Below are 25,934 nucleotides of genomic sequence, written 5' to 3' on the forward strand. Positions count from 1 at the left end.
AAATAGGAACACTGTCCACCTTCCTCCTGATGAGCCCTCAGGGATCAGTCAAGAGCCCGAGCAAGCACGTGACGCTGACAGGAAGGGCAATTAAAACTACCGTCTCCAGAGTGACTGGCAGTATGTATCAGAACCTGCTATCTGCATCATTTGTCTGACATAACAGAAAAATGACCAGGAAAAAAATACCTTTAACGTGGTAAGATTAAGGATGATTTTTGTTTTTTTAGGCTTTCTCTGTATTTTCTTATATTTTCACAATGAACAAATGGTATTTTCAAAATTAGGAAAGAGCAAAAAAAAATTTTTTAAAGAAAAGTAAACTAATGAGCCCATTAGAATTTGGACGCAGTTCCCTAGTTTGAGGACTTGTCTCTCAACCCATGTCCCCCTCACTGCCCCCCCCGCCACCATCAGCTTACCTTGGCCCGGCGCAGGTCTTTTTCACCCCCAACCTGGGCCTCGATCAGATGGTCACAGTGGATGGTGGATGGCACAGCCACCCTGGGCAATCCACTGCTGATGAACTGCAGCATGGCCATCTGGGCGGTGGCATCCTGCATGGCCACCCGGTCGGGCCGCAGCCGCAGGTACGTCTTGCCCCGCTCAATCTCCTGGTTGGCTGGGTCATCCAGGTGTCCATATACAATCTTTTCAGAGAGGGTCAGAGGCCGGTTCAATCTGGGGGAGAGGAAAGGGTTGGCTGGTGCCTGGTGCACAATCCCCTGCCCGCCCACGGCCACCGCTTCTCTGTCACATGGCAACCTTGGCTGTGGGCAGGGAAAGGGGACCCCGTGCTCCACGAAGGTCCCTCTAGCACCCAGCACTCACAGGTGCTCCAAAATTACTTGATGAATAAGTAACAACATCACAGGAGGTGACAGGGTTTTGAGTTTTAAAGGTATTTGCTTTTCTAGCATACTGTTACTATCTGATGAGCATCTATTACATGTATGTCTCACTGTTTCATCCTCATTGTATCCTTTGTTATTTAATAAAACAACCAAGAGGGAACAGAGGCTCAGCAGAATGGTGTTAGTGCTAATAGCTCAAGTTCACAGCCACAGTCTTGCCTTGGATCCTGTACTTTCTCTCTGTCCACAGCCATCTCCCCTGTGCAATCAGCCCCACTAAGACACAGAGCATCTACCCTAGTGCCCTCCACCCAATCTGCCCACCCCTCATCCACAACCCCCACCTCAGGTTATCCTATTATGCTAAAGCCTTTCCTTTAAGCCCATGTGCTCTCACCCCTCTAAGACAGGGATGGCTGTCAGCTCTCAGGAACAGAAACCTGGTCACCTTATCAGCCTCTTATCTCCTCCTAGACCCCACATCCCCTTCCCCCTAGACCCCTCACTTCCTTGTCAGGGCCAAAATGGCAGTCCAAGCCTGGCCCTTGGGGATGGGCAGCACCTGCCAGGACCCAACTGCCTCCTCTTCAACAGCCTTCCCCAGCAGACCTAGCTTGGCACAGGTAGCAGGTCACCACTGAGCTACCCACATGGACTGGGAGGCTCCTGATGCCTCCCTGCTGCTGCCCACCCATCCCGGCGGCCCCTGAAGCACAGCAGCCACCTATCTGCCCACCAAAGCAGTCTTGGCTGGACCTGACTCTGCCTCCCACCATTTGCAAAGCTTATGCCAAACCTGCCTCCTGGAAGACACAGTTCCCCTTATATCCAACAAGCCAAGACAAAAAATGTATCTGACTAGGAGTCAGTGGCTCTGGGCCCAGACCCAACCCTATTACTAAACCCACTGTGTAGCCAGTTAAGCCACTTCCCTCCTCAGGGAGTGCCCCAACCCATCTCTAAATACCAGGGCTTGGACTGCAACCAGCTAGTATTAACATAGCACTTACTGTTTTTAAACAGCTTTACTGAGGTCTCACTGGCATGCATGCAGTAAGCTGTACATATTTGAAATATACAATTTCCTAAGTTGTGACACATGTATACACCTGTGAAATCATCACCTCCATCAAGATAATGAACACCCCCAAAAGTTTCCTTGTGCCCCTTTGTCATCCTTCCCGCTTGTCCTTGCCCCAGGTCACAAGCTAGCAAATGGCAGAATTAGAACACAGGAGCCAAGCAGTGCGGCTCCATGGTCTGTGTCCTTTACCTTGCTTTGTACTGCTTCTCAGTAACACCTGGAAAAAGAACGGAGCTTGGCTCACACACAATAATGTTCAATTACCATCAGTATCGTTGCTGTTACCAATGTGACTGTGGAAAAGCAGAGGAACTTCCTTCTGCTGGCCTGGCTTCCAGCCCCTCATGCCCAAATTTACTTAACCCCCTGAGACAAGAGTTCCCTAAGGTGCCAGCTCTGCGGGCAACAGTAGAGCAACTGACAATTCTGAAAACCTCTACAGTTCTGTTGTCATGAGAACCTTGAATAAAAATAGCACTGGCCTGAGGTACAGCCTGCCCCCTTTTGTGGCAGCCTCTCCGAGGCCAGGGTGCAGGCGGGGACTCACCACACAGAGCACAGCCCCTTGTTCCGGCTGGGCAGCAGGGGAGATGAAAAATAGCACATGGGTTTTAAAACCACAGACCTTGACAGCCAATGCCTGAGGTTGTATAAAAAAGGCTAACAATGCCAAAAGCCTAAGGACAGGTTCACCACCTCATTTCCTTGAGGATTAACTGAGGATGGCAAATGGGTCCTCGATGTCTGTCTGTCCCTCTGCTTCACTGGGTGACGAAGACCCAGGTCCCAGAACAGAATTAGAACTGGACCCCTTCTGCCAGAGACACAGGGTGGAGGAAGAGTCCCCTGCAAGTCCCCTGGCCTTCTAAAACGTCCGTACCTCCATCAGTCCAGTAGGACCTTTACAGAATAGCCTCCCTCGGCCTTCTTTCTCCCCCTAAGGGTCTCACCGGTGGCACGCTGGCAGGCAGGCCGATGACTCCGCTGCAGGGCTGCCTTCTGCGCAGGATGTTCAGCAGTATTCTTGGCCCCTACTCACTAGGTGTCTTGTGAATGGGTTTCAGCCCCGGGCAAGTTCATTATGGATTCAATGTGACCAAAGAAATGGCAGTAAAACGTTTTGGGATGAAACGGTTATACCCAACTTTATTTCCAGGCGGCAGGTCAGTCACTAAAATCTCGTTCACTCAGAGCGAGTCTGCACGCAGCAAGCCAGTCTCTGCCTCTGGGCCTCTCTGTCCTCACAGCAGCCATCCTCTGGGCCTCTGTCATCGGCGCTGCCACCACTCCAGCCTCTGCTCTCCTGAAGCCTTGCAGCCATGCCACCGTGTCACACCCAGAGCACTGGGCGGAGCTCTTTATATAGAGTTAGCAGCCATGTACTGCCCACAGGTGTGCAGTGAGCTAGTCAATCCTGGCCACAGGAACTCTCATTTTATCCACACTAGGTAACAGCAAATCCATAACCCACTCTGAGTTCTGACCACCAAAGTGTCTCCCGACACTGTCAAATTCCCTGGGGGATCAAATCAACCTCAGCAAGAACCGCCAGTCGGTGGTGCTCTAAGGCAATGTGGGGAAAGTGAAGGTTCCTAGGGCCAGGATTCTCACCTGGCCGTGGTTGACTAGCTCACTACACACATGTGGGCAATATATTGTTACTGACTCTATATAAAGAGCCCTGCCCAGTGCGCTGGGCTGCAGAGGGCAGAGATTAAGACAGCTGCAGGGATAGAGAGGCCCAGAGGCAAGGACTGGCTTGCTGCATAGACTTGTTCTGAGTGGGTGGAATTCTGGTGACTGACTTGCCACCGTGGGAATAAAGTTGGGTATGAACCCTTTCACCCCAAGAACATTCCATTGTCATTTTTCAGTCTCACTGAATCCATAGTGAACTTGTCCAGGGCTGAAACCCATTAGCAAGACGGGCAACAATGCAAAGGACATCACTGGCCTATGCTAACCTACAAAGTGCCTCAAGTTAATGGCCTTTCCCCTAATGCGGGGTTGGAATTAATAGGCAAAGGGAAAAAAATTAGGGGAGGGCTAATTTATAGGTAAAATTAAAACCAAAAAAATCCTCAGTGCTTCAAAGGGCAGACTTTTGGTTAATTTTTAAAAGTAAAGGCTAAATGATGAATAATATCTTGTCAAGCTTATCCCAGAGCAAACTTCTGTGTTAACTGACCTTCTAGGCAGGATGAACAGCAAGGTAAACCCTAAAGGGAAATCCACCATTTTTTCACTGAGCTGTGGTTTCAAAGTTCTAAGAATAAATAAAGTATTGTTTCCTGGGGAAAAGTATTTGCATAAGGTCTGATTGGTGGGGATAGCAGTCAGAACATCAGCTGGGAAACTGGTCAGAGCATCTCACATTTTGATGTGCACTCAAGTCACTCGGGTTCTGTTAAGCTACAAATTTGGACTCAGGGTGTCTGGGGTGGGTTTAAGGTTCTGCATTTCTAACAAGCTCCGGGTGATCCTGATGCTGGTGACTAATGGACTGCATTTTGAGTAGTAGGGCCTACACCACCTGAATCAGAACTGCTGGGAGCGGGGCTCATGTGTTGGTAGTTTTACAAGCTTCCCAGGTGATTCTAATGTGCAGCCCAGATGAAACCCGCAAGAATGCTAGAACAAATTCCGGAAGGCACCAGAGCCAGACCAACATGGGCTTGAATTTGGGTCCAACCACTCCACAGATGCATGACCTCAGACAGGATATTTCCTGTCTGACACCTGACTTATCTGCAAGGTGGGACAGTGGGTGTTAACAACCTACAAGAGGATGTTGAGGAGAACATAAATGACGTACGTGAAGTGCCTAGAACAGGACACTCAGATAGTTACTATTATTATGGCCACCCTTGATGAGTGTTAATAGGTCCTGACTGTAATTAAGTGATGCCTTGCTGGAGGCTTTGCGAATAAAGACTAAGTTGATCCCTACCCTTAAAACTCAAGTGAGGATACCAGTAAAGAGGAAACAGAGTAGCAACACAGAGACAGTGTGGGATAGTGGCCTGAGCGCTGGACGAGGGCATGGAGACAAGGTCCTGCCACTCACCCCCCATATGGCCCGGCTGCTTCCCCACCCGAGCCCGGTCCTCAGCTGTAAATGGGTGTACTCATATTTGTTCTCCCGTCCTCTCAGGGTCCCTGTCACCAGGTGGGCAAGCACATAGCCCTATCTGCAGTCACTAAGGTCCAGGAGCAGTGCTGGCTGCTATACACTGCCAGCCCCTACACCTTACCCTCCCATGGCACCTTACTCATCCTTTGGTGCCAGCATCTAGCCCAGGACTGGCACACAGGACAGCAGTGCAAAGATGGCTACCACTTTACCAAATGAGGAAAGGGAGGCCCAGAAAAAGATATGCTCAAGATCCCACCTGAGCTTTCTTCTGGCCCTCCAGCCTGAACTATCCTCTGGGCCTATGCACTGCAGAGGAAATACAGCTATTTCTCCAGCCACTGACGCGACTGGTGGATCCCAGAGGGCTAGCAGTCAGTCAGTCTGTTCTGGAAAGGGTGTTTGGGAGGTTCATGCCATAGCACCAGTGAGTGTCGCAGACTTTCCCTATGGCCCATATCCCCAGGATTCTTGATAACACATTTATCCTTGTCAGAGAAAGTCCACCATCCTCAGCAGGGACCCTGGGACCATAAATGCCCTGATCCTATCACCACTGTCAGCCATCCCTGCCAAGTGCCTCCTGTCCTGCCGGAAGGGGGTAAGTGATGCACCCCGAGCAGTCTCCACAACCCCCCTGCTGCAGCCTTACCGTTTGCGCACAGTGTTAATGTTCTTCTCTAGCAGGTCATAGTGGATGTATTCATTGGGTTCAAAGTGGCTCATAGCCACCTTGGCCCGTTGGCACAGGACTGAGGCCACATGGTACTGCCGTACACCCAGGGCTTTCTGCAAGAAGACAACAGCAACTGTCACTGGAATACTGAGGATGGTCCACCCCAAGGAGCAGCTCAGTGTGGTGGGGAAAAAAAAGGGATTAACATGTCAAGAGCTATTCAGTGACTACAGCCTGTTTCCCCATCTGAGGCACAGGGATGATAGAATAGCCACAAGGAATACAGCCTATGGTGGCAGAAAGCACAAGGGATTTATAATCAGAAATGCTGGCATCGAAATCAAGTTCTATCAACTTAAGAAACTCCCCCATCATCTGAACTCCAGAGGAAGTTAACTCCAGAGGAAGGGGTCATGGGGTTATAACCAGCTGCAGGGTCACAGAGGTTAGTGGGAAGGTTACATGGGGACAGGAACATTCTCATTTCACTACCCAAATCATAACTAATACTCTACCTGTGCTCTAAGCTCCCTGAGGGTTGGGATCAAGCCTTATTTGTCTTACTTATCTAACCGGGCTACCTGGCACAATTCTGAGATTCAATAAATAACTGTTGAATTGATAGAAAAATTAATGAGGAAAACCCTGGGCAGAGGCTTTGAATGTTTCCCCATCCCTTCAAAAAGCTAACCCCCCTCGCCCTGAATGTGCAGTGGCTCAGTGACTTACTGCTGATGGGCAGAAGGAAGCACGAGTGAGGCAACGTGACCTGAGTAGGTCATAAAAAAGGACAGCTGCTGCCTGGCTCTCTCTTTGACTACTCTGGAGAAGACAGCCAATATGCTAAGATGTTTTAAGCAGCCCTGGGAGAGGCCCGCCTAAAAAGGAATTAATTGAGGACTCTTGCCAATAATGAGCACCAGCTCACCAGGCATGTGAGCACACCACCTTGCAAGCAAGCATGCCAGCCCCAGTCCAGCCTTCAGGTAACTGCAGCCTCAGCCCACATAGGGACTACAGCTTTTTAAACAACGCTGAGCTAGAATCACCTAGCTAAGCCGCTACCAAATTCTTGGCCCACAGAAACTGTGAAAAAGAAATGTTTATTGTTGTCTTAAACCTCTGAGTTTGAAGGCAACTATCTTGCCGTAAGAGATAAATGATTGTTATGAAGATCTGTATCAGTTAATTGTAAACAGTGACAGTCTTCACACGGTACATCGTGAACAGAGAAGAATAAATGAACTGAAAGAAGTGACAGAGGGAAAGGAGCAGCTGTCCCTTCTAGATGGTAGTGTCCCTGTTGAGAGGGCCACACCACTGGGCAAGGAAGAGGCAATGCTCAAGCCACTACCCCAGGTTCCCTTTTCACATCACCTGGACATTTAAATCCAAACTCTGCCAATCCCAGCATCTGAAGCAGTACCAGTGCACAGCTGCCATTCCTGCTCAGGTCATCCAGTGGTGAGGGCAGACCCCATGAGGAAACAGCAGCCCCAACCACCATCCACCCCTGGGGAAGGCCCTCCACAGAAGAATTCAGATCCCCCTGCCCTCCAGTTCAAAATCAGCAAGCCACCCTCACTGTCTGCTCACTGGGGAGGTGTGTGAAGAACCCACCAATGACCCAGCCAAGGACTTCCAACAGCTTGTGCAGAGGGAGGAAGAACAAGGTCCATGTCCGTGCAGCTGCAGCTCCCACGCTGCCACTAGAGAGGGGGGCCTGCACACAGTGGCAGAGTGCTGAGACCTGGGCCAAAGTCTGGCTTGCCATTTACTACTACCTGAGTCATCTTGGACACTCACCCTCTCTATTTCTCACAGAGCTACTGTGAGGATTAGGAGAGATGACAGGAAGTACTTGGCACAGTTTCCATTACTGCCCCTGTGCATTCAGAAGCATACACTCAGTCCCCTCGTGTTTTTCACACAAATGAGAACTATACAAGCTGTTTCTCATCTTGCTTTTTTCATTGATCAACATACCTTACAGCCTTCCAATGTCTAGACAGAGATCTCTCTTTTGTTGTAAATTAACTGCCTGTGAAAAAAAGAAAAGCTGACCACCATACCAGGGCCCACCAAAAGATTTTGTTTTTTTTAAAGACATCAGGTCATTTTTTTAAATTTCAAGAACACATTCATTATGGAGCACACACATTTTATGGAGCATCTACTATGTGTAGATGTTGTGCAATAGTGCTTCTGAAGTATGATTTCACTACCTAGAGTTCATTAGTGCTTTTACAAAATACTTTCATATTTGACTCATGTAACATCCTCATGGAATTCACAGGCCTGGGAACTACTCACCATATTTTACAGATAAATAAACTTAACAAAATTCTATGGAACGTGGAGTTGCCATAAGACCCAGCAATTCTACTTCTAAGGATATGCTCAAGAGAACTGAAAATGTATGTTTACACAAAAACTGGTTCATTCATGTTCATAGTAGCATTATACCTAATAGCCTAAAAGGAGAAAGAACCCCAAGGACCCTCAGTGACTGAATGAATAGACAAAATGTGGCACATCCATACAATGGAATAATATTTATCAATAAAAAGTAATGAATTACTGATAGATGCCTCAACATAGTCGAACCCTGAAAAATTGTTAAGTGAAAGAATACAGACACAAAGGCCACAAACCACGTGACTCCATCTACATAAAATACCCAGAACAGACAAATCCATAGATACAGGAAGTGGATAGATTAGTGATTGCCAGGGGCTGGGTGTGAGAGCGAGGGGCTGGGAATGACCGCCAAGAGCACGCGCCTCTCCCTGCGGCCCACCACAAGATTTTTAAATCCTAAGCACTAAAAGTTCCATTAGCTCTGGGACTCTCAGAATGGGCACTCTTGAAAGTTAAGCTTTCTCACTCTATAACAACATCCGTTAAATAAAACCAAGTTCAAAGCTAAACAAAGTATGCATCACTGTATCTGTTCTCCTTTGCTGTCCCAATTCCTGCTCAAGGACATAAGAACATTTGTCCTTCCCCTTGTTGCCCTTTGGAGCCAAGAGGTATATCCACCCCAACCCTTCTTTTAGCATTCTGTATTTTATGTAAGTGGATGTACCCCTTTTGAAATTCAATCTTTCTTGCCTGTCTCCCCAAAGATATAAAAACCTTTGCATGACTTGGATTCCTTGAAATATTTCTCCTATCTGTGGGAGTTAGCATTTCTGCTTAGAAGTCCTGAACAAGGCTCAAATAAAACTCCGTTTTTACATCAAAGTGACTTTAATGAGGTTTTTGCTGACATGCCCTAAGCTTCAGTTTCCTTAGAAATAAAAATGAATGTAATCATACCTAAGTGTCTGGCCAAGTAGGCAAAACAATTAATCATAATCATAATATATAGAAAAGGTAAAGTCTCAAATTCTCACAGACAGGGAACGAGTAAGCAATCTATGGACACACAGCAGTGTTTAAAAATAGGTTTAAGAAATAATGCTAGTTGGGAAAAAAATAACAAAATAATATTTTCAGATAGAATACAACTTCCAGGTGAAGAAAGACTGTTGATGAAAGTCTAGTTAGGAGACAAGCTCTGTGCTAACCACTTGGCGTGCATTACAGTCCAGTCCTCACAGGCGCCTGGTAAAGTGGCTCCTATTATCAGCCTATTTTCCAAGTAAGAAAATTGAGGCTAGCAAGGGGTGACCAAGGTCACGGAGTAGCAAGCAGGACCAAAATCCAGCCTGGCTGGCCCACTTACCTGCTGTTGCCCCAGGCAAGTTACATAACACCCCGAGCCATTCCACCCAAAATGGAAATAAGCTCCATAGTGTTGATAACAAATGAAATCATCTATATGCTCAATCCTTAATCATAATGCTGCTCTGCTTTCCAACCATGTGAAAACGTCTGTGCCTAACAGCCAGCACCATCCTAGAGGACTTTCTGCCATGATGGACATATTCCAGATCCTCACTGTCCAATACAGTAGCCACTGCCACACATGGCTCCTGAGCACTCTAAGTGTGGTGAATGTGACTGAGGAGTGGGATTTTTAGTGTTATTCAATTGTCATTAATTTAAAATTCAGTTGCCATGGGGGACAACTCAGGTTTATATGTTAAAAGGATGGAAAGAGTTTTTAAGAAGCCTGAACAACTTGAATGTTAGTCATTTTTTTTTCTATAAAGGTGCTTGTACTTTTTAGGTCTAGATGGCCACCCCTAGCCCCATGGCAACCATGCAATTCATTTTTTAATACTTTCAGAATATTTTCCCTCACATTCAACCACACTCTGCTTCCCTGAACTGTTTGCTTTTCAGTTGGGGTCTGACCTCTGGGTCATGTGAAACAAACCCAATTTTTCCTCAGGACAATGGTTCCCAGACCTCAGATTCATAAGAATCTCCTGAGTTTATTAAAAATACATATAATAAATATACATAATAATACATACTTTATAATATATATCATATATAACATTTACATAATATATATAATTTAAATATATATAATATATAAAATATATATATAATATTTATATATATATATAATATTATATATATAAAATAGTTAATCCTACCCAGGTCGAGATGAAGTCCCTCAACTATTTGGAGACAACTATACCCTGTCATCTTCTCTAAATCTCTCCTTTTCTTGGCCAAGGGCAGCCCTGAGTTTTTTTCAGCTGTCTCCATGGCATATTTCCAAATTCAGCTATGGCCCAATCAAGCCCTGAGCTTAAGACAAAGAGATCCCCACCTCCTTTGTTTAAGGCTGTTATCAGCCTTGGACAGCGCACCTCCTGCTAACACACACATCATTTTCAGATATTCCTGCACCTTAATGGCCATGTTCCTCATTAACTGCTCTTGAGACAGGCTGTACTTGGTCTGGTTTGGTCCTCTGTGCAGAGCTCCACCTTACTCTTGATTTAATTCAATCATCAGTTTCTGCCCACCCCCAGCCCCTTGTGATCTACACGTGTCCTAGTCCACCACCCCATGTCCAGAAAGGCTGGGCCTCCCAGTGTGCACAACTCCCAGGTTGTTCATCTAAGTCTCAACACAAATGTCTGGTATACTTTCGGAATATTTTGAGCCATTCGGGCCAGGCTCCCCAGGGCGGACGTTTGTTTGGTCTAGCCAACAGTTGATCTGTTTAGCGACATTCCCCAAGTACAGGTCTTCAACCTACTACAATAGCCACCTTCCTAACTGAACTGTCGCTAAGCCCTCGCTTCTCTTGTTATTAGGAACAGCTGACTGACTTGTCAAATGCCCTGCACAAATCAAGTCTCAATCACTTACTTCACAACAATCTATCTACTAATCCCAACAAAAAAGTAAAAAATGTTGGCTTGGCTATGAGACCTTAAGCAGTTCACTTCACTCCTCCAGGCCTCAGTTTTTCACATGTGTAGAGGGTGAAATCTCAGTGTTGCTCTCTGCTGCAGGGCAGTACTGTGAGAAATTTAAAGTGCATGAAATGTCATGTGTAAACTCTGGAGAGTGACACCATATTAGTATGCCTACCCTATGAATGGACTTCCAGGGCAAGGACACTATGCATCATTCATTCATGGACCCCATATATTTGATAGGTGAAATGAAGACGAGGCTATGGTGCCTCCCCCTACTCTCAGAATAAAAATAAAAACAGCCATTACTTATTTAAGCACTGCTCTGTGCCAAGCACTTTCGGTGCCTAATTCTGAATTCCTGTAAGAACAGTGCCAGATAATTGTTATTCCGGTCTTACAGATATGGACACTGAAGAACAGGGAGGCTAAGTTAGAAGTCTATACCTGGTAAGCAGTGAATCCAGGCTGCAAGCACAGGTCGGTCTCTTTCTAAGATGGGCCGGTTCCCCCAGAGTCTGCTTATTCCCTGAGTTCTCTCTACTCTCACAAGGCCCAATCTCTTCCATTGAAGGCAGCACAGTGAGATGATTCAGACTAAAGATCTATCTGTATGTCATCAGACTGCCCAACCCATCAACACTGCTAACCTGCTCAGGCTCTAGACAAGTTATTTAGCCTCCCCAAGATTTAGTTTCTCCAGAGAGAAAATGGAAGTAAACTTCACAGTGTTATTATCAAATAGAATAATCTACATTAAGTTCTTGGTATAGCCTGTTCATGTAATACCTTCTCAATACTTGTTATATTGTATTATTTTCCTTCCTAGAGACAGATGCAAAATTAATGTGGTGAGGTTGTGTTTCTTCTCTAAATACTACTGGCAGAAGCAGCATGCCTCTTCTTATTTTGCTCATTGCAAACACAGCTTAAAAGCTCTTTCAGCTAATCAGCATTTTTGAGAAGTCCTAGCTCATCTGGGCCTTTGGCATTCCTAACGCCCTTTGGATGTATGCAGCTGCTGTATAATTTCTCCTTGGTTACTTGCCCTCCTTCCAACTTTGTGATTCTAAATATCTAAACTGATGTCTTTAGTTAATCTCTTTCTTCTTTTGCCTGCAATTTGTTAGAATTTGCCTTGGAAAGCCTCTCATCCTTCTGAAACCCCTTCTCCTTATACAGTTTTGGCAGTGGGATCTCATCTATTTGGTCTCTAAGTAATGCAGAATTTGCCTTCCTCAAAGGCACCAAACATGTTGAACTTCCTTGGCCAGAACAAAGCCTAAAGGGCTCTTCCACAGGGTCTTTGCACATGCTGTTTCTGCTGCTTGGAATGTTCTCTGCCCATCCTCATTCCTAACCTGCCCTTTGTCTGTGTAACTTCCTTTGATCCTCCAAGTTCCAAATTAATTTCACTTTCTCAGGGACGCCATCCTGAACTCCCCCTCCCCCTGCACAATCAGAGCTTCCTACCATATACGCCCCTTTCCTGCTTCTTGATATTCATTTGTGAGATGATATCTGTCTCCACTAGTTTGTAAACTACGCTAGGGGAGGGATTTTGTCTGTTTATTCATAACTAAAATCCCCATGCCTGTACATCAGGAGGTGCTATGTAACTCTCAGTTAATTAGGCCAATTAATGTTGTTTCTACTTGACCAATCAGCTCTTCCTCATTGAGCAAGGTTAAAAACAGAACAGATTGAGTTAACCTTGTGAGAGCAAACAGTTAATAAGATAAATCAATAATTTACCAGTCTCAGATACTTTGGTTAGAGTGCAAACAGGTTCAACGTTTTTGAAAGACAATTAGGCAATACCTATGAAAATGTAAAATGTCTGAACAGCTTTCCCTCTTCCAGGAAGCTAGCTCATAAAAATACTCACATAAATGAACCCTGAGACAGGCAAGGACATTCTCTGCAGCTCTGTTTTTTTTAAAGAACCCAATTGTCAAAAAATAGGGCACTGATTGAATAAATTCTGGCTCGTCCACCAAGGAATGCTATTCTGCAGCTTTTTAAAAAGTATAAGATAGAGGTGGTGGTCTGTGGATAAAGTGAAGGTTTCTATGGCCAGGATTCTCACCTGGCCCTGGTCGGCTAGCTCACTACACACGTATGGGCAATACGTTGCTACTGACTCTTTATAAAGAGTTCTGCCCAGTGCTCTGTGTGATATGGTGGCATGGCCACACAGCTGCTCCAAGGCTGCAGGAGAGCAGAGACTGGAGTGGTGGCAGCACCGAGGACAGAGACAGAAGACTGGGAGCAGAAGGCCCAGAGGCAGAGACCGGCTTGCTGCGTGCAGACTCGCTTTGAGTGGACGGGGTTCTAGTGACTAACCTGCCACTGTGGGAATAAAGTTGTGTATAAACCCTTTCACCCCAAGAATGTTCCATTGTCATTTTTCGGTCTCACTGAATCCATAGTGAATTTGCCCTGGGCTGAAACCCATTAGCAAGACACGGTACCACAACACTGTGAATATAATTAATGCTACTGAACTGAACACTTAAAAATGGTTAAAATGTCAAATTTTCTGATATGCATTTTTTACCAGAACTAAAAACAAAACAACAAAAAAGAGGAAGAAGACAGATCTACCTTTACTGGCAGAGAAAAAGATCCAAGACATATTCAGTGAAAATAATAGGTAGCAAACCAGTATCATAGGAGCCATTTCTGTATAATAACAGCAATTAACAAATGTAAATATGTTAAGAGAAAAACCAAATTAATAAACCTAAACTGTTCACAGCAATTATATCTGGGGATTAGAATTATAGGCACTTATACTTTCTGGCTAAGTGTTTTAACTCTTAAATGTTGCATGATACATACAAGTTTCTCTTGTAACCAGGAAAAAAAGAATGGAACAAAGCAAATAGGTGCCGAAAGGTATGCTGACTATGGTGTAGTGTGGCACAACTGTTTACTGGCAATTTGATGATAGCCAACACTGTTCTGTCTTTTTTTTTTTTTTGCAAACCCTTGGTTTTAGCAAGTTAACTCACAGGAATTTAACATTAATAAGGAAGAGGAAAAAAACATACCTTTATAGCAGAGGAATCTGGTTACTACTACCTGAACCCAGTGATCAAACTTAGCATCTCCAATAGCAAGACTACCTGACATCTGTGCCTCCTAATGTGAGAGCATCACCTATGAAGAATTCTTGTCAAAACATGTATAACCTGAACCTATGCAAGCTTTGGGACCTGACCTCCAGTTTAAGGGAAATGCAGGGAATAAAAGAACAATCAGTCAAATCCACAATGAGGACATCCTACAAGAAAACTGTCCTGGTCTCTTCAAAAAGTCAACGTGCTGGGGGAAGAAGGTATGTGGGGCGGTGAGGGGTTATGTAGATTAAGAGACTAAAAAAGTAAAATCAATGCAATGTGTAAATTTGTTATCAAATCCTGATTTGGAAAAAGACAGCAACCAAAGACATTTCTGGGAGAACAGATAATGATTATTGTAGTTATATAGCTGTCTGATTAAGAGATGAATGTTGAAGTTTTTAGGACTGAAGTGTCACAACGCCTTCAATTTCTTTTGAAATGGTCAAAAAAATTAATAAAGAACAAATACATGGAGCAAATAAGACAAAATGTTAATAACTGTTCAATCTAGGTAGTAGGTATATGGGTGTTCTTTGTACTATTTTCAATTTTTCCTTCTGTGTAAAAATTTGTAACAAATCTTAAGAAGACATTAATTATGGTTAAATCCATGTGCTGGAATTATGGTTTAAATTTCCTTTTTGACTTTCCTATATTTTCTAAATCTCCTACAAATGAATCATTATAATACTTATAATTAGAAAGGACACTTATAATACTTATAATTACAAATTTTTTAAATTAAAAATTAAATGCTCAGAACTAAAGATAAATATTCTTGCAGACTCTTTGCTGTGGATTAAAAGCAAACTGATTCAATCTTTTCATAAAGCACCTTGTCAATATGAAGCCACAGAAACATCCATAACCCTCTGGCTAGTAATTCCATATCTGAGAATCTATCCTTAGAAAATAACTCAAAATATGAAAACAGTATTACATGTATTGAGCCGTTCACTGCATTACTATTTAAAACCACTAAAACTGAAAGTAACATGTATAATTTCCACTAGGTAGGAATGATGGTTTTAAGTACTAAGTAACAGCACAGAAAATTTCTACAATATACTTAATAATACATGAAAAGGCAGGATATAAGTCATATGCACATTGATTACAATGCCATAAAACTAATGCCCACAGGGGAAAAAAGACTGGAAGGAAATGTGCTAACATAAAAAAATGTTTGGGTTGAGATGAAAAATTATTTTCTCCTGTAATTCCTAAATTTGTATTGATTCTGTGTCATTGAAGAGATTGACAATAACTGTTTTCAGCTGGTGTACAGAGAGCCAAAGTGCCTTAATGTCTGTGGATAAAATGAGAGTTCCTGGGACCAGGATTCTCACGTGGCCCTGGTTGACTAGTTCACTGCACACCTGTGGGCAATACATGGCTGCTGACTCTATATAAAGAGCTCCGCCCAGTGCTTTGGGCACGACACGGTGGCAGGGCTGCAAGGCTGCAAGGCTGCAGGAGAGCAGAGGCTGGAGTGGTGGCAGTGCCGAGGACAGAGGCCCAGAGGACGACTGTGCGGACAGAAGGGCCCAGAGGCAGAGGCCGGTTTGCTGTGTACAGACTCGCTCTGAGTGAAAGGGATTTTAGTGACTGACCTGCCACCTGGAAATAAAGTTGGGTATAACCCTTTCACCCCAAGAATGTTTTGCTGTCAATTTCTTTGGTCATATTGAATCCATAGTGAACTTGCCCGGGGCTGAAACCCATTGAAAAGACAGTGTCACTATATTTTTGTCTTTCAATCCAATGTTCGGAGAGGGCACCAGACTTAGCCAAAGTCAGGAAGTGCCTGCCCCTTGGGTCTCTTCCCTGTGTGCAGTTTGGTGGACAGTGAAAGCCCCAACTGACAAGAGGTGGTGGGGATCAAGAGGGAATAATCAGGGCCTGGGAGTGCGGAGATCTGGCCTGTTAGTTCTGTCACTGTGTGACCTTGCAGTAATCTAGCCTTTCTGTGCCTCCTTTTCCTCTTACATAAAATGGGAGACATGGATGGCTCCAGACACATTAAAATCACCTGGGAGATTTCATAAATACTCAGTTTCTAGGCCCTACTACACCCAGACCTCTCAATCAGAATCACCAGTGATGGAGCCCAAGCATCAGTACAGATCACCAGGTTACTCTCATGCGGCCACGTCTGGGAACCACTGCACTAGCTGTTCTCCAAAGTTCCAGCTCAGAGATCCTATAAATAGTCCTCCCCAGCAAGCAGGCTCTTGATAACTCTGATAACCTATGTACTTCCCAAAGGCCCAGAGGAAAGTGCAGCAATGTCAGAACAGATTTACCTGTTTAAGGAGGAAAAACCCCAGAGCTCAGGTGAAAAGACAGAGAATCATCAAGTGAAGTGTGCAGGAGCTATGAAGCATTCAAAATGGTGGGATATAAAAGACAAAGCAAGAAATGGTGGAAGGTTGGGCTGAAAACCCAACAAGGCTGGGGAGAGGGTGGTTCACCATGCTAAAATTTGGATTATAACCTGTAGCTTACAAGAGGCAATGCAACACAGTGAAAAGAACTTAGATCTAGTTCTAAAGTGCAGCTCTACTGCTTACTAGCTGTGTGACCTCAAGCAGGCTTGGCCTTTGAACTCAGTTCCCTCATCTGGAAAAAGGGAGTAACAGCTGCAGTAACATGTTAGCTATGAAATGAAATGAATAGCAATTATGTAAAATCCCACAGGCAAATTTTTCTTAAAACAGCATGTACTAGGGTTTTTCTACTCATTTAAAAAGTAAGACACACTTCATGGAGAAAATTTGGAAAACACATAAAACACATAATTTCACCAACTTCCTGAAGCCCATTCAAGGATATCTGCCACCATTACCCCTCCACCAGACCCCCTGGCCTGATGCCAGGCACCCAGTGGTATTTAATAATCAGTGGCTTCAAGAGACAGCAAACCTTAGTTCCATGCTGAAGCTACCCTCCCTGCAGCCCCTGGCACCACACCACCCACGATGAGGTGTCACGGCTGAGTGTTCTAAGCAAAGCCCACTACGTAATATTTAATACTTTCTGCTGAGTGCCATGGACGAATAGTCCTACTGCAGTAATATGAGCGTCCTGTCACAGGTGAGGAAACTGAGGTCTGGAGGAGAGGGTAAACCAGCTCAAGTTCTCCCAGACTGTGAATAACATCAGCATTCAAAAGCAGCCCAGCTCTAAAGCCCAAACTGCTGAACCCTTCAGCTGTCTCTTGGCGATTCTCAGGACTGATCTGGACACAGTGAATTAAAGAAATCAAATAAAATCAAAATGAAACAGATGCCAAGCTGTTACCCATGGCTATCCCTGGAGGGTGAAATTATAGAGACCTTTTAACTATTTATATGATGTAATTTTGAACCTTCAATATTGTTTATACATTAATTTTAGATCAGAAAAAGTATTTTTAAAGAAATATATATTTTTTTATAAGCACCACGCTATTTTCTACAACTTGCAGTCTACTTCAGGTTGTTAAAAAAGTATAAGAATGAAGGCAGATTTTTTTTTTTTAAAAGAACATGAATGCTTCCCCCATTACACAAAAGTTAACTGGCAAAATCTAAAAAAATTTACAACATAAAGTGTTAGCAAGGGTTTGGAGGAAAGAGTTACCTCAAATTTTTGGTATTAGAGAATACTGTGTGAACTGGCAATAGCTACTAAAACTTAGTATGTTATGACCTAGAAGCACCATTTTTTCCTGTCTACCTGTACCTTCTATGTGCACTAGACAGCAGCCTCAAAAATGCTCACTGTACTACTCAGTAAAATATTTGAAAAATAAGAAACCTAAATGCCCATTTTTTGAAGATACATTTTCCCCATTCCATGGAATAGTGTATACTTTAGGAAAAATCTCAGGAGAGTCATTGTTAAGCTATAGATAAAATGCAAAACATACTGACTTAACACTCTGTATTTGTCTGTACATATATGTATATAGACAGACAGCTAAGAGGATATACCCCAACTCATCTGCTGTTCCTGGGAAAGGAGGTTAAGTTTAAACAAGTGCTGATAGAAAAGGAGAATTTAAGCTTTGTAAAGTGTTCAAATATTTTTAAGAATGTTCTCACTGCTGCTTCTATGATTATAAATAAATGCATTATTGTACATGTTTTTAATTTGGATTGTAAAATTTTTAAAACATTGGAAAGAAATAACATACCAAAATGTTAACAGTTGTTATCTCTGGTTGGTAACAAATAATTATAGGTAATTTGTAATGATATTCTTTATACCTCGGTATTTTCCAGTTCCCTACAATAGGTAACTGCCTTTATAAACAAGAAAAAAGGTAAGAAAGTATTATTACCTTAAAAAGAGCTATTACTGAGTCTTAGAGCACATGCTGACCACTACGGTTGGAGTATGAGTAGTCCACATCATGGTTATTTAAAGAAGGATGATGATTTGAACTCATTTTTACAAAATAACCTACTGGGATTTTGTTTTTATTTCCTAAGTCCAAAAGCAAAACATACTCAAGCTCAGTTCACCCTGGCCCTGGGGCCCAGAGAGATTTCCAACATCACCCGGTAAGGCTATCCAACTCAGATGCTGCAGGAAATGGGAAAAGTTTTCCCCATACTTGGAGCCCAAGGCTCAGGACTTGTGAAATCCTCACAGATAAATACCAGACCCTTATCTAGAAGAGATACTTTCACTAGCCCCCCCCTCCACTTTCTCTGGAACAAAGTGGCTGAGGCAGCCTCCAGGAAGAAAACATCTCCTCAGCAACCTCCCCAGGCCCCAGACTCATTCAGCAACTGCCATAAGCCCCTCATAAACACCAAGAGGCCAGGAGGTTATTTTCTTCCAGAAAGACTATCCCACTGCTGGACAGTTCAAATGCTTTACAAGTACTTACAATGAACAGAAACAGGCCTCCAGTCTATCAGAGTACAGACAGATTCCAGCACTGGAGACCTCGGCTCAAATTCCGGCTCTGCTCCCAACAAGCTGTGTAACCTTCTGTGGTTTCATTTAACCCTTCTAAACATCACTTTTCTCCACTGTAAGGGGGGATAACACCTTCACAGAATGCAGTGAGCATTAAAGACACGCACCTGTGTGAAAGTACCCAGCCCACTGCCTGACACACAATAGGCCTTATGTTCTAGCTTTGCCCTTTGGAAACGGATCAAATGAGCTTAGTCGCTCTTCACACTTCAGCCCTTCAAACCTTTGAAGCCCGTATGTGTGTTCTCCATTCTAAGTGCTTCCTCTGCTACAAAGTAACTCCTGAATTTTACACTGGTGTGGGAGTCTCCCATCAGGTTGACCAGTAGCCAGATGCTCACAGCTGTTTTGGAGTAAACAATAGTTAGGTGTCACATTGCTCCATGCCAGCTACTCTGGTAAATCTTGCTGTACAGAGTTCAGCCTCCCTAACTGCCCAGAGACCAGAAGCAGCCTGCCCAAGAGCATACAGCTGGGAACGTGCTGAGACCATGCCCTTCTCACTGTGCTACAGCGTCTCCCACCCTCTGCTCCTGCCCAGCAGCCAGGTGGGCTCAGTCCTCCACAGTGCCTCCCCATCCCAACTGCTGAACCTGCCTTTGGTGGAGTCTGGCTCCTTGGTCTGACAGTGCCCACTCCCTGGCTGGATGGGATACAAATCTCCAGGGCTCCCAAAGGAGTAAGGGAGGTGCTGCTGATCCTGTTATTTACTGACCCAGAACAAACTCTGATGGAAGGAATATACCTAAAATGGACCCCACTGGGGGGCCTGGAAAGAAGTGAAAAGGAAAGGAAGGTACAGGAGAAGGGAAGGGGGAGGGAAGGAAATAGGGAGGCAGAAGGGGAGAGGAGAGGAGAGGAGAGGAGAGGAGAGGAGAGGAGAGGAGAGGAGAGGAGAGGAGAACTAAACTAAAAGAATGCCAGGCAAGATCACAAAGGTTATCTCATGTCATCATCCCAACAACTGTGCCAGGTAGGATTGTTACAGGTCATCATATCCCTTGTTTAGATAAGAAAATGGAGACTCAGACAGATGAGAAAATACATTCCACTAAAACGTATAATCTCCATGAGGGCAGAAAACTTATCTGGTCACCACTGTATACTCAGAGCCTAGACAATGCCTGACACAGAAAAGAAGTTCAAAAATACTTGGTGGTGAAATAGATGAAGGCAGAGCCATGATTTCAATACAAATCTCTTCATTGTGCTTTTAAATTCAAGTTGTGAATGCCTCTGGCAGAGGCTGTGCTGAGCCAGTGCCCGTTCAGAGCCAAAGCGAATGGGAAAGAGGTCCACCCCATGACATGCCATGGACACAGGCACTCAGAGCTCTGGCCTCCCCAATCCACCAAGGTCAGGCATCCTGTTCTCTATCCCAAAGAAAAGAGGTCTTCCCTTGGGACCACTTATATCCAGAGAATGGTCCAAACCAAAGGGACTGACATATTCTCGGGCAGGAGGCCAGCCTGACCTTCTGCCCTGTGAAGCATGGCATACACCAGCAGTGCCTTAGGGAACCACATGTGGGTGGGCACCAGCACACAGAGCAAGCCGAGTAGGAGGTGGCTGAGCTATCCAAACAGGCTGGGCTCCTGGAGGAGGTCTGGGCTCTTGCGGCAGCTGCTTTGCAAGAGACAGTCACCAGCCCCATTCAGACCCGTGGAGGGCCACTGGGGAAACGCTTCCACCCCAATGCCAAGTCACAGAAAGGACATCCACTCTAAAGCTGGATGGACGTGGTGTAGAATCTCAGCTCCCCTAGCTGTGGGATCTCAGACAAGATTCATGACCTCTCTGAGTCTCAGTTTCCTCTTCTGTAAAATATGGATAAAAGAGAAGAGCTTTTATGAGAATTAGAAACAGTGTATTGCTTTTAAGTATGGGGGAAAAAGTCTAGAATGGTAAATACAAAATTCCTTTCAGTGGTTGCCCCTGGGGACTGGAATGGAGAAAAGGAAAGAGAGCTTATGAATATACTGCATTCCTCAAGGAAAAAATATATGAAACGCACAGAGCTCCACAGCTGGGTTCCCGACAGGCACTCAATCAATGTAAGCTGCTCTTACTCAGTTCTCCTGGGAGTGTGCAATGCTCCTGCCTGTGATTTGCAGAAAGGACTCAGGCTGCTGTCTTCCACTATGCCCTCTACTCCTTCTCCTGCCTGTGATTTGCAGAAAGGACTCAGGCTGCTGTCTTCCACTATGCCCTCTACTCCTTTTCCAGCTGCCAAACAAAAGCCAAGAGCCCAAGAGAAGGTCCCAAGCACCAGGGAAGCACATCTTAGAAGTGAAATAGACTGAAAAGGTCTTATATATCTACTCATTCTGCCCTTAAATACCTAACTCAGAGTCATCCAACCTATGCAGGCCCAGTCCAGCGTTGGGGAACACTCTACCTTATGAGGCAGCCCATTTCATCAGCATGATGATTTCAAGGTCTCAGGTGGGGTAGGACCCCTGATTCCTTTGACCATGACCTCAGCAGCTTCAGGCTCAAAGCTCTTAGCAGTTAGCTGCCTAGCCTTTCACGGCAGGGAAGCCTCAAGTTGGGCTCTTTCTAGATGGGCAACATGGGAATGCGTATCAGTCACACCCTGCTAAGAAACATCTTCCCACACCTCCGCTGCTTCTAACAATTTTCTCCCACCAACGGTAGGCAATGCCTGGCACCTCTCCTAAGAATCCAAAGCTAAGCAATTCCCTTCCACCAGGAGGCAATCAGTGAACTTGGTTGCTATGCAACTGGCAGGCACAGAAGTGATAGAATCATTTTCAGAACCTTGGAAAGGGGCCAGGGAACTGCATCTCTCCAAGTCACAGCCTCTAAGTGGACACCAAGGTCGTAGGGGGTTCCTTTAAGGAATTAGTGGATAGATCCCACTTCATCTGCCAAATTCTCCTTTGCTGCTGCTGTCAACAGCAGACTCCAGGCACACGGTGAACTTCACACACGTCCTGAGCCCTGCTCTGGCCCCCAGGGCAGCAACTCTGCACTCCCATATTCAGGAAGGTCATCCTCTGCATGCTCAACAGCAGCCTGCCAGGCTGCCCCACAGGTCAGTCAAGGAATAAAGCCACCTCTGTGTGACCACACCTCTTGCTTCTCTCTCTCAAGCTTTGCTGGTATTTGGGTCAGGAGGCAATCGAGGCCCCAGACACACAGCCACCTGAACTGTGCCCCCAATCTAGCCTACTCTACAGAGATCTAGTTTCCATTCTCTACCCCCTGAGAGTACTCTGGGGAAACTGACTGAGTGGTATAAAACCTGGGTTCTACAGGCAAAGAAATCCACATTCAAAGCTCTGCTATGTGCTAGCTGTTACCTCAGACAACCTATTTAACGTCTCTAGGTCTCTGTTTCATCATCATTAAAACAGGCTAATGACACCTACTTCTCAGGGTTGTTGTGAAGGACAAATGAGGCAGTATTTGTAAACAAGACTTGGTTTAGCAGCCGGTACAGCATGCCCAGCTGCTCAACATCGGTATCTCAAATGCCAGCCACAGTGTGAGCAGACTAGACATGCTGCCACAACATCAAGTTCAAGGAGGGGCCAGTCTGGATGTAACCCTGCCCAGCACACTCCTTCCCCTCCTTGCTTCAGCCAGGGATGGTATAGTTACGAAGTGCTTCTTCCTCGCCAGTACATAAGCTCTTCCACAGGGAGGACCTTTGTCTTAAATCGGCTATAAAGCTCTCTCAGGGAAGAATAAAACAACGGTAACAACACAAATGTCCAGCAGAAGGTAGAGGAGCCCAGCTACACAGCCCTTAAGTGCAAGGGGTTAAAGGAACTCCTGAGACCTCTTTGGTCCCTCCCATGGCTGGCCATAGAATTAAAGCTCCCTATCAGAAACTGTCTCCACCTCTACAGTAAAGGCAGAAATACTCCTACTGGGCCTAAATTCTCCAAGGGCCCAACTCTAAAATTCAATGATGAAAATGCTGAAAATGTAGTTCTAGAGCTCACTTTCCCAAAGTTGCCCTTCACCTTAGAGAAGAAAAAAGAGGAAGCCAGAAGATTCATTTCTACCTCTTCTCCCAACTCTCATAGACAGTAACCAAAAGGTTTTCCTGAAAAAAAAACTGCATACCCCAAATTCATATAGATTAGAGGAAGAACAATTTCCCTAGAGCCAGTCATTTTTAAACATATGAGCTGAGGAAAAACATATGAGCTGTCACTCAGCTGGAGTGACAGAGGTTATAAGATATCCCCAGGGCTGGTGACAGAAACTAACATTCACCAAGTGCCCACACTCTGTGGCCAGATTTGCTCCAAGTATTTTATACACATAGTCCCATTTAATATAACTACCTTGTGAGGCAGGAGGTACTGTGCCCATTTTACAGATGAGGAAACTGAGGCTCTAGACTATTAACTTGCCCAGGGCCACACAGCAAAGGTACAATTCCAGACCTGGCTCCAAAGCTGGTTACCCTTTCCTTGGGCCCAAGTTTGTGGAATGAACCCAAGAAAACCATTTTCGTGCTTTTTAGGCCCAGCCCACCCCACCCCCAGATAAAGAAGAGCTTCTATAGGTTCATCTGGAACATTTCAGACGAAAAATTCTGCTCCTATTCTCAATGTTAGAAAGGACCTATTCCTAAAATAACATCGGAAACTATTCACAAATTTTTACAGCATATCAGAATTCACAGAACTTTTCAAATACTACTAAGCCTTCAGGACCCTTCTTAACTGAAGGGTAGTTATTAATTGTTTCATTTTACAGATATATAACCTGAGGGCCACAGAGAGTTAAGGTCTTGCTTGATGCCATTCAGTAAGTCTGTGTCAGATAAAATTTCCCTAAGGTTTTTGAAATTCTGTATTCTACTTTTTAAAGACTGCAAGCAGCCTCCCTGAAGTCCCTCCCCTCCTTTATGCTGAGAGGCCCAGAGCCCACCACTGCCTTCCAAACCAGGTGCTGGGAAACTTAGGTATGTCAAAGTAAGCTGGAGCCAATGAAAACAGACAAGCAACAACACTCATTTTAAGTACTTTCCCTCCTAGAGACACCGGGTACCAGAATAAGGCCAGTGAAGGGCTCGCCTCAGGCATGATGCTCATACTTAAGCAAGGAATCCTTGGCAAACACGTGATCCTATCCAGCTTCCCGACCTGTAAAATACAGGCACTTGTTGCAAATTGATGAAAGGACCAAGAATTTATAAACAAGCTTCAGCCCTCACCTCAGTCTTACAAGCACTATGCAAACACAGGACTACTAAATTCAAGTTCACCCATCCCTCAGTTGCTCAGGTCCCAAACCTCAGGGTCATCTTTAATTATTCCCTATCTTTCACATTCTACATCCAACCCATCTACCTCCAAAATCTCTCTGCTCCCAGAACCCTATCCCAGACGCCCTCACTACTCCCTAGATGATTCCAAGAGTTGGTTCTCATCTCCCTGCCTCCTCTTTTGCCCATAGGCCATCATCCATGCAGCAACCCGAAAAACATTTTCTCAGCCATAAATCAGATCCCACCACTCCAGTAGATTTTCATTACACTTGGAAGTCAAAATCCAAGTCTATATTGCCCTGGCCCCCACCTCTTACTCAGACTATCCTTTTAGACATGTCAACCACACTGGCCTTGCTTATCTTCAACACACTAAGCTCATACCTATCTCAGGTGCTTGAAGTCTCTTCTCCCAAAATGCTGAAGGGCTGCCTTTTTATCATTTAAGTATCGACTCAAATGGCACCTCTTCGGAGGCCTTCTCAACCACCCCAGTTAAAGCCACACTACTTTCTCACCCCTACTCTCTCTTCTGCACTATCCTATTTTACTGTCCTCAAGCACTTAGTAACTATACTTTTCTTATTTGTCTACTTACTTTCTGCCTCCCCAGAACTACAATATAAGCTCTCCATTCTTGTTCACTGCTGTACTCCAAGTGTTTAGAACAGTGCTAGGAATATAGCAAGTTTTCAATAAATATTTGGTAACAGTTGGTCCAAAAGGCAATGGTGAGCTCTCCTAGTCCCCAGGATGGTGGTTCTACTCCCTCTGCCCAAATTTGAGATTGAAGTTTACTCACCTACTCATTCATTCACTCAGTTAAAATCAAGAACCAACTACAGAAGGTATACAATGCCTTTACCTCACAGGGTCACATGAGATTACTGGCACAGAGTAAGGTAAATGTTAGCTTCTCTTAGTGGTAGTAGTAATTGCCATCATTGTATTATCTACCTTCACCTTCAGTCTAGCTCTAAGGGCAGAAGAAAAATATTTTGGCTGAGAAAGACCTCCAAGGCGCTCTGCAGTGGAAAATACATTAGACTACAGGGGAAGTCTGCAAGAACAGGAATTGTCTGCTTTGCTTATCACTGCATCCAGGGCAAGCATTTGGGTGCTCAGTAAGTATGCAGTGAATGAGGGAGGAATAAATTGAAAGCACAGACAGGATTCTGCAGACGTGACAACTAAGATAGCATCACTTCTCAAACGTAGTTAAACACAAGAGGTAATTTACAAGGTTCTCAGAGGGCAGTGGTAGCAGGCCATTATTTAAGACAACCTGGCTATTGGAAAGTGGTGTTGTATAATGCTGTTCACCCATCTCAGTGAATGAACAAACAAGGAGACCTGGATTATAATACTGATTCTGTCACTGGAAATCACCCAGGATCTCAAGGTCTTGGATTATCCATCTGTAAAAGAGGAAGTTGAAATACACGAAGATCATAAATATATTCTACTTTCTCATCACTTTATAAAAATCTGACTGGGAGTG

The 25,934-nt window shown here is 44.6% G+C and overlaps 1 protein-coding gene across 1 annotated transcript in view; it reads right to left on the reverse strand.

The window, feature by feature from the left end:
• Positions 1-25,934, reverse strand: part of ACO2 (aconitase 2) — a 44,720-nt gene that overhangs the window by 17,022 nt on the left and 1,764 nt on the right. The window contains exons 2-3 of the mRNA XM_036931299.2: positions 5,724-5,860; positions 423-681 (exon numbers count right to left, since the gene is read on the reverse strand). Coding sequence (XP_036787194.2) covers positions 423-681; positions 5,724-5,860 — 396 coding nt within the window. The remainder of the gene's footprint in view (positions 1-422; positions 682-5,723; positions 5,861-25,934) is intronic.

This window comes from Manis pentadactyla, chromosome 10 (assembly GCF_030020395.1).
Source record: "Manis pentadactyla isolate mManPen7 chromosome 10, mManPen7.hap1, whole genome shotgun sequence".
Classification (NCBI taxonomy): Eukaryota; Metazoa; Chordata; class Mammalia; order Pholidota; family Manidae; genus Manis; species Manis pentadactyla.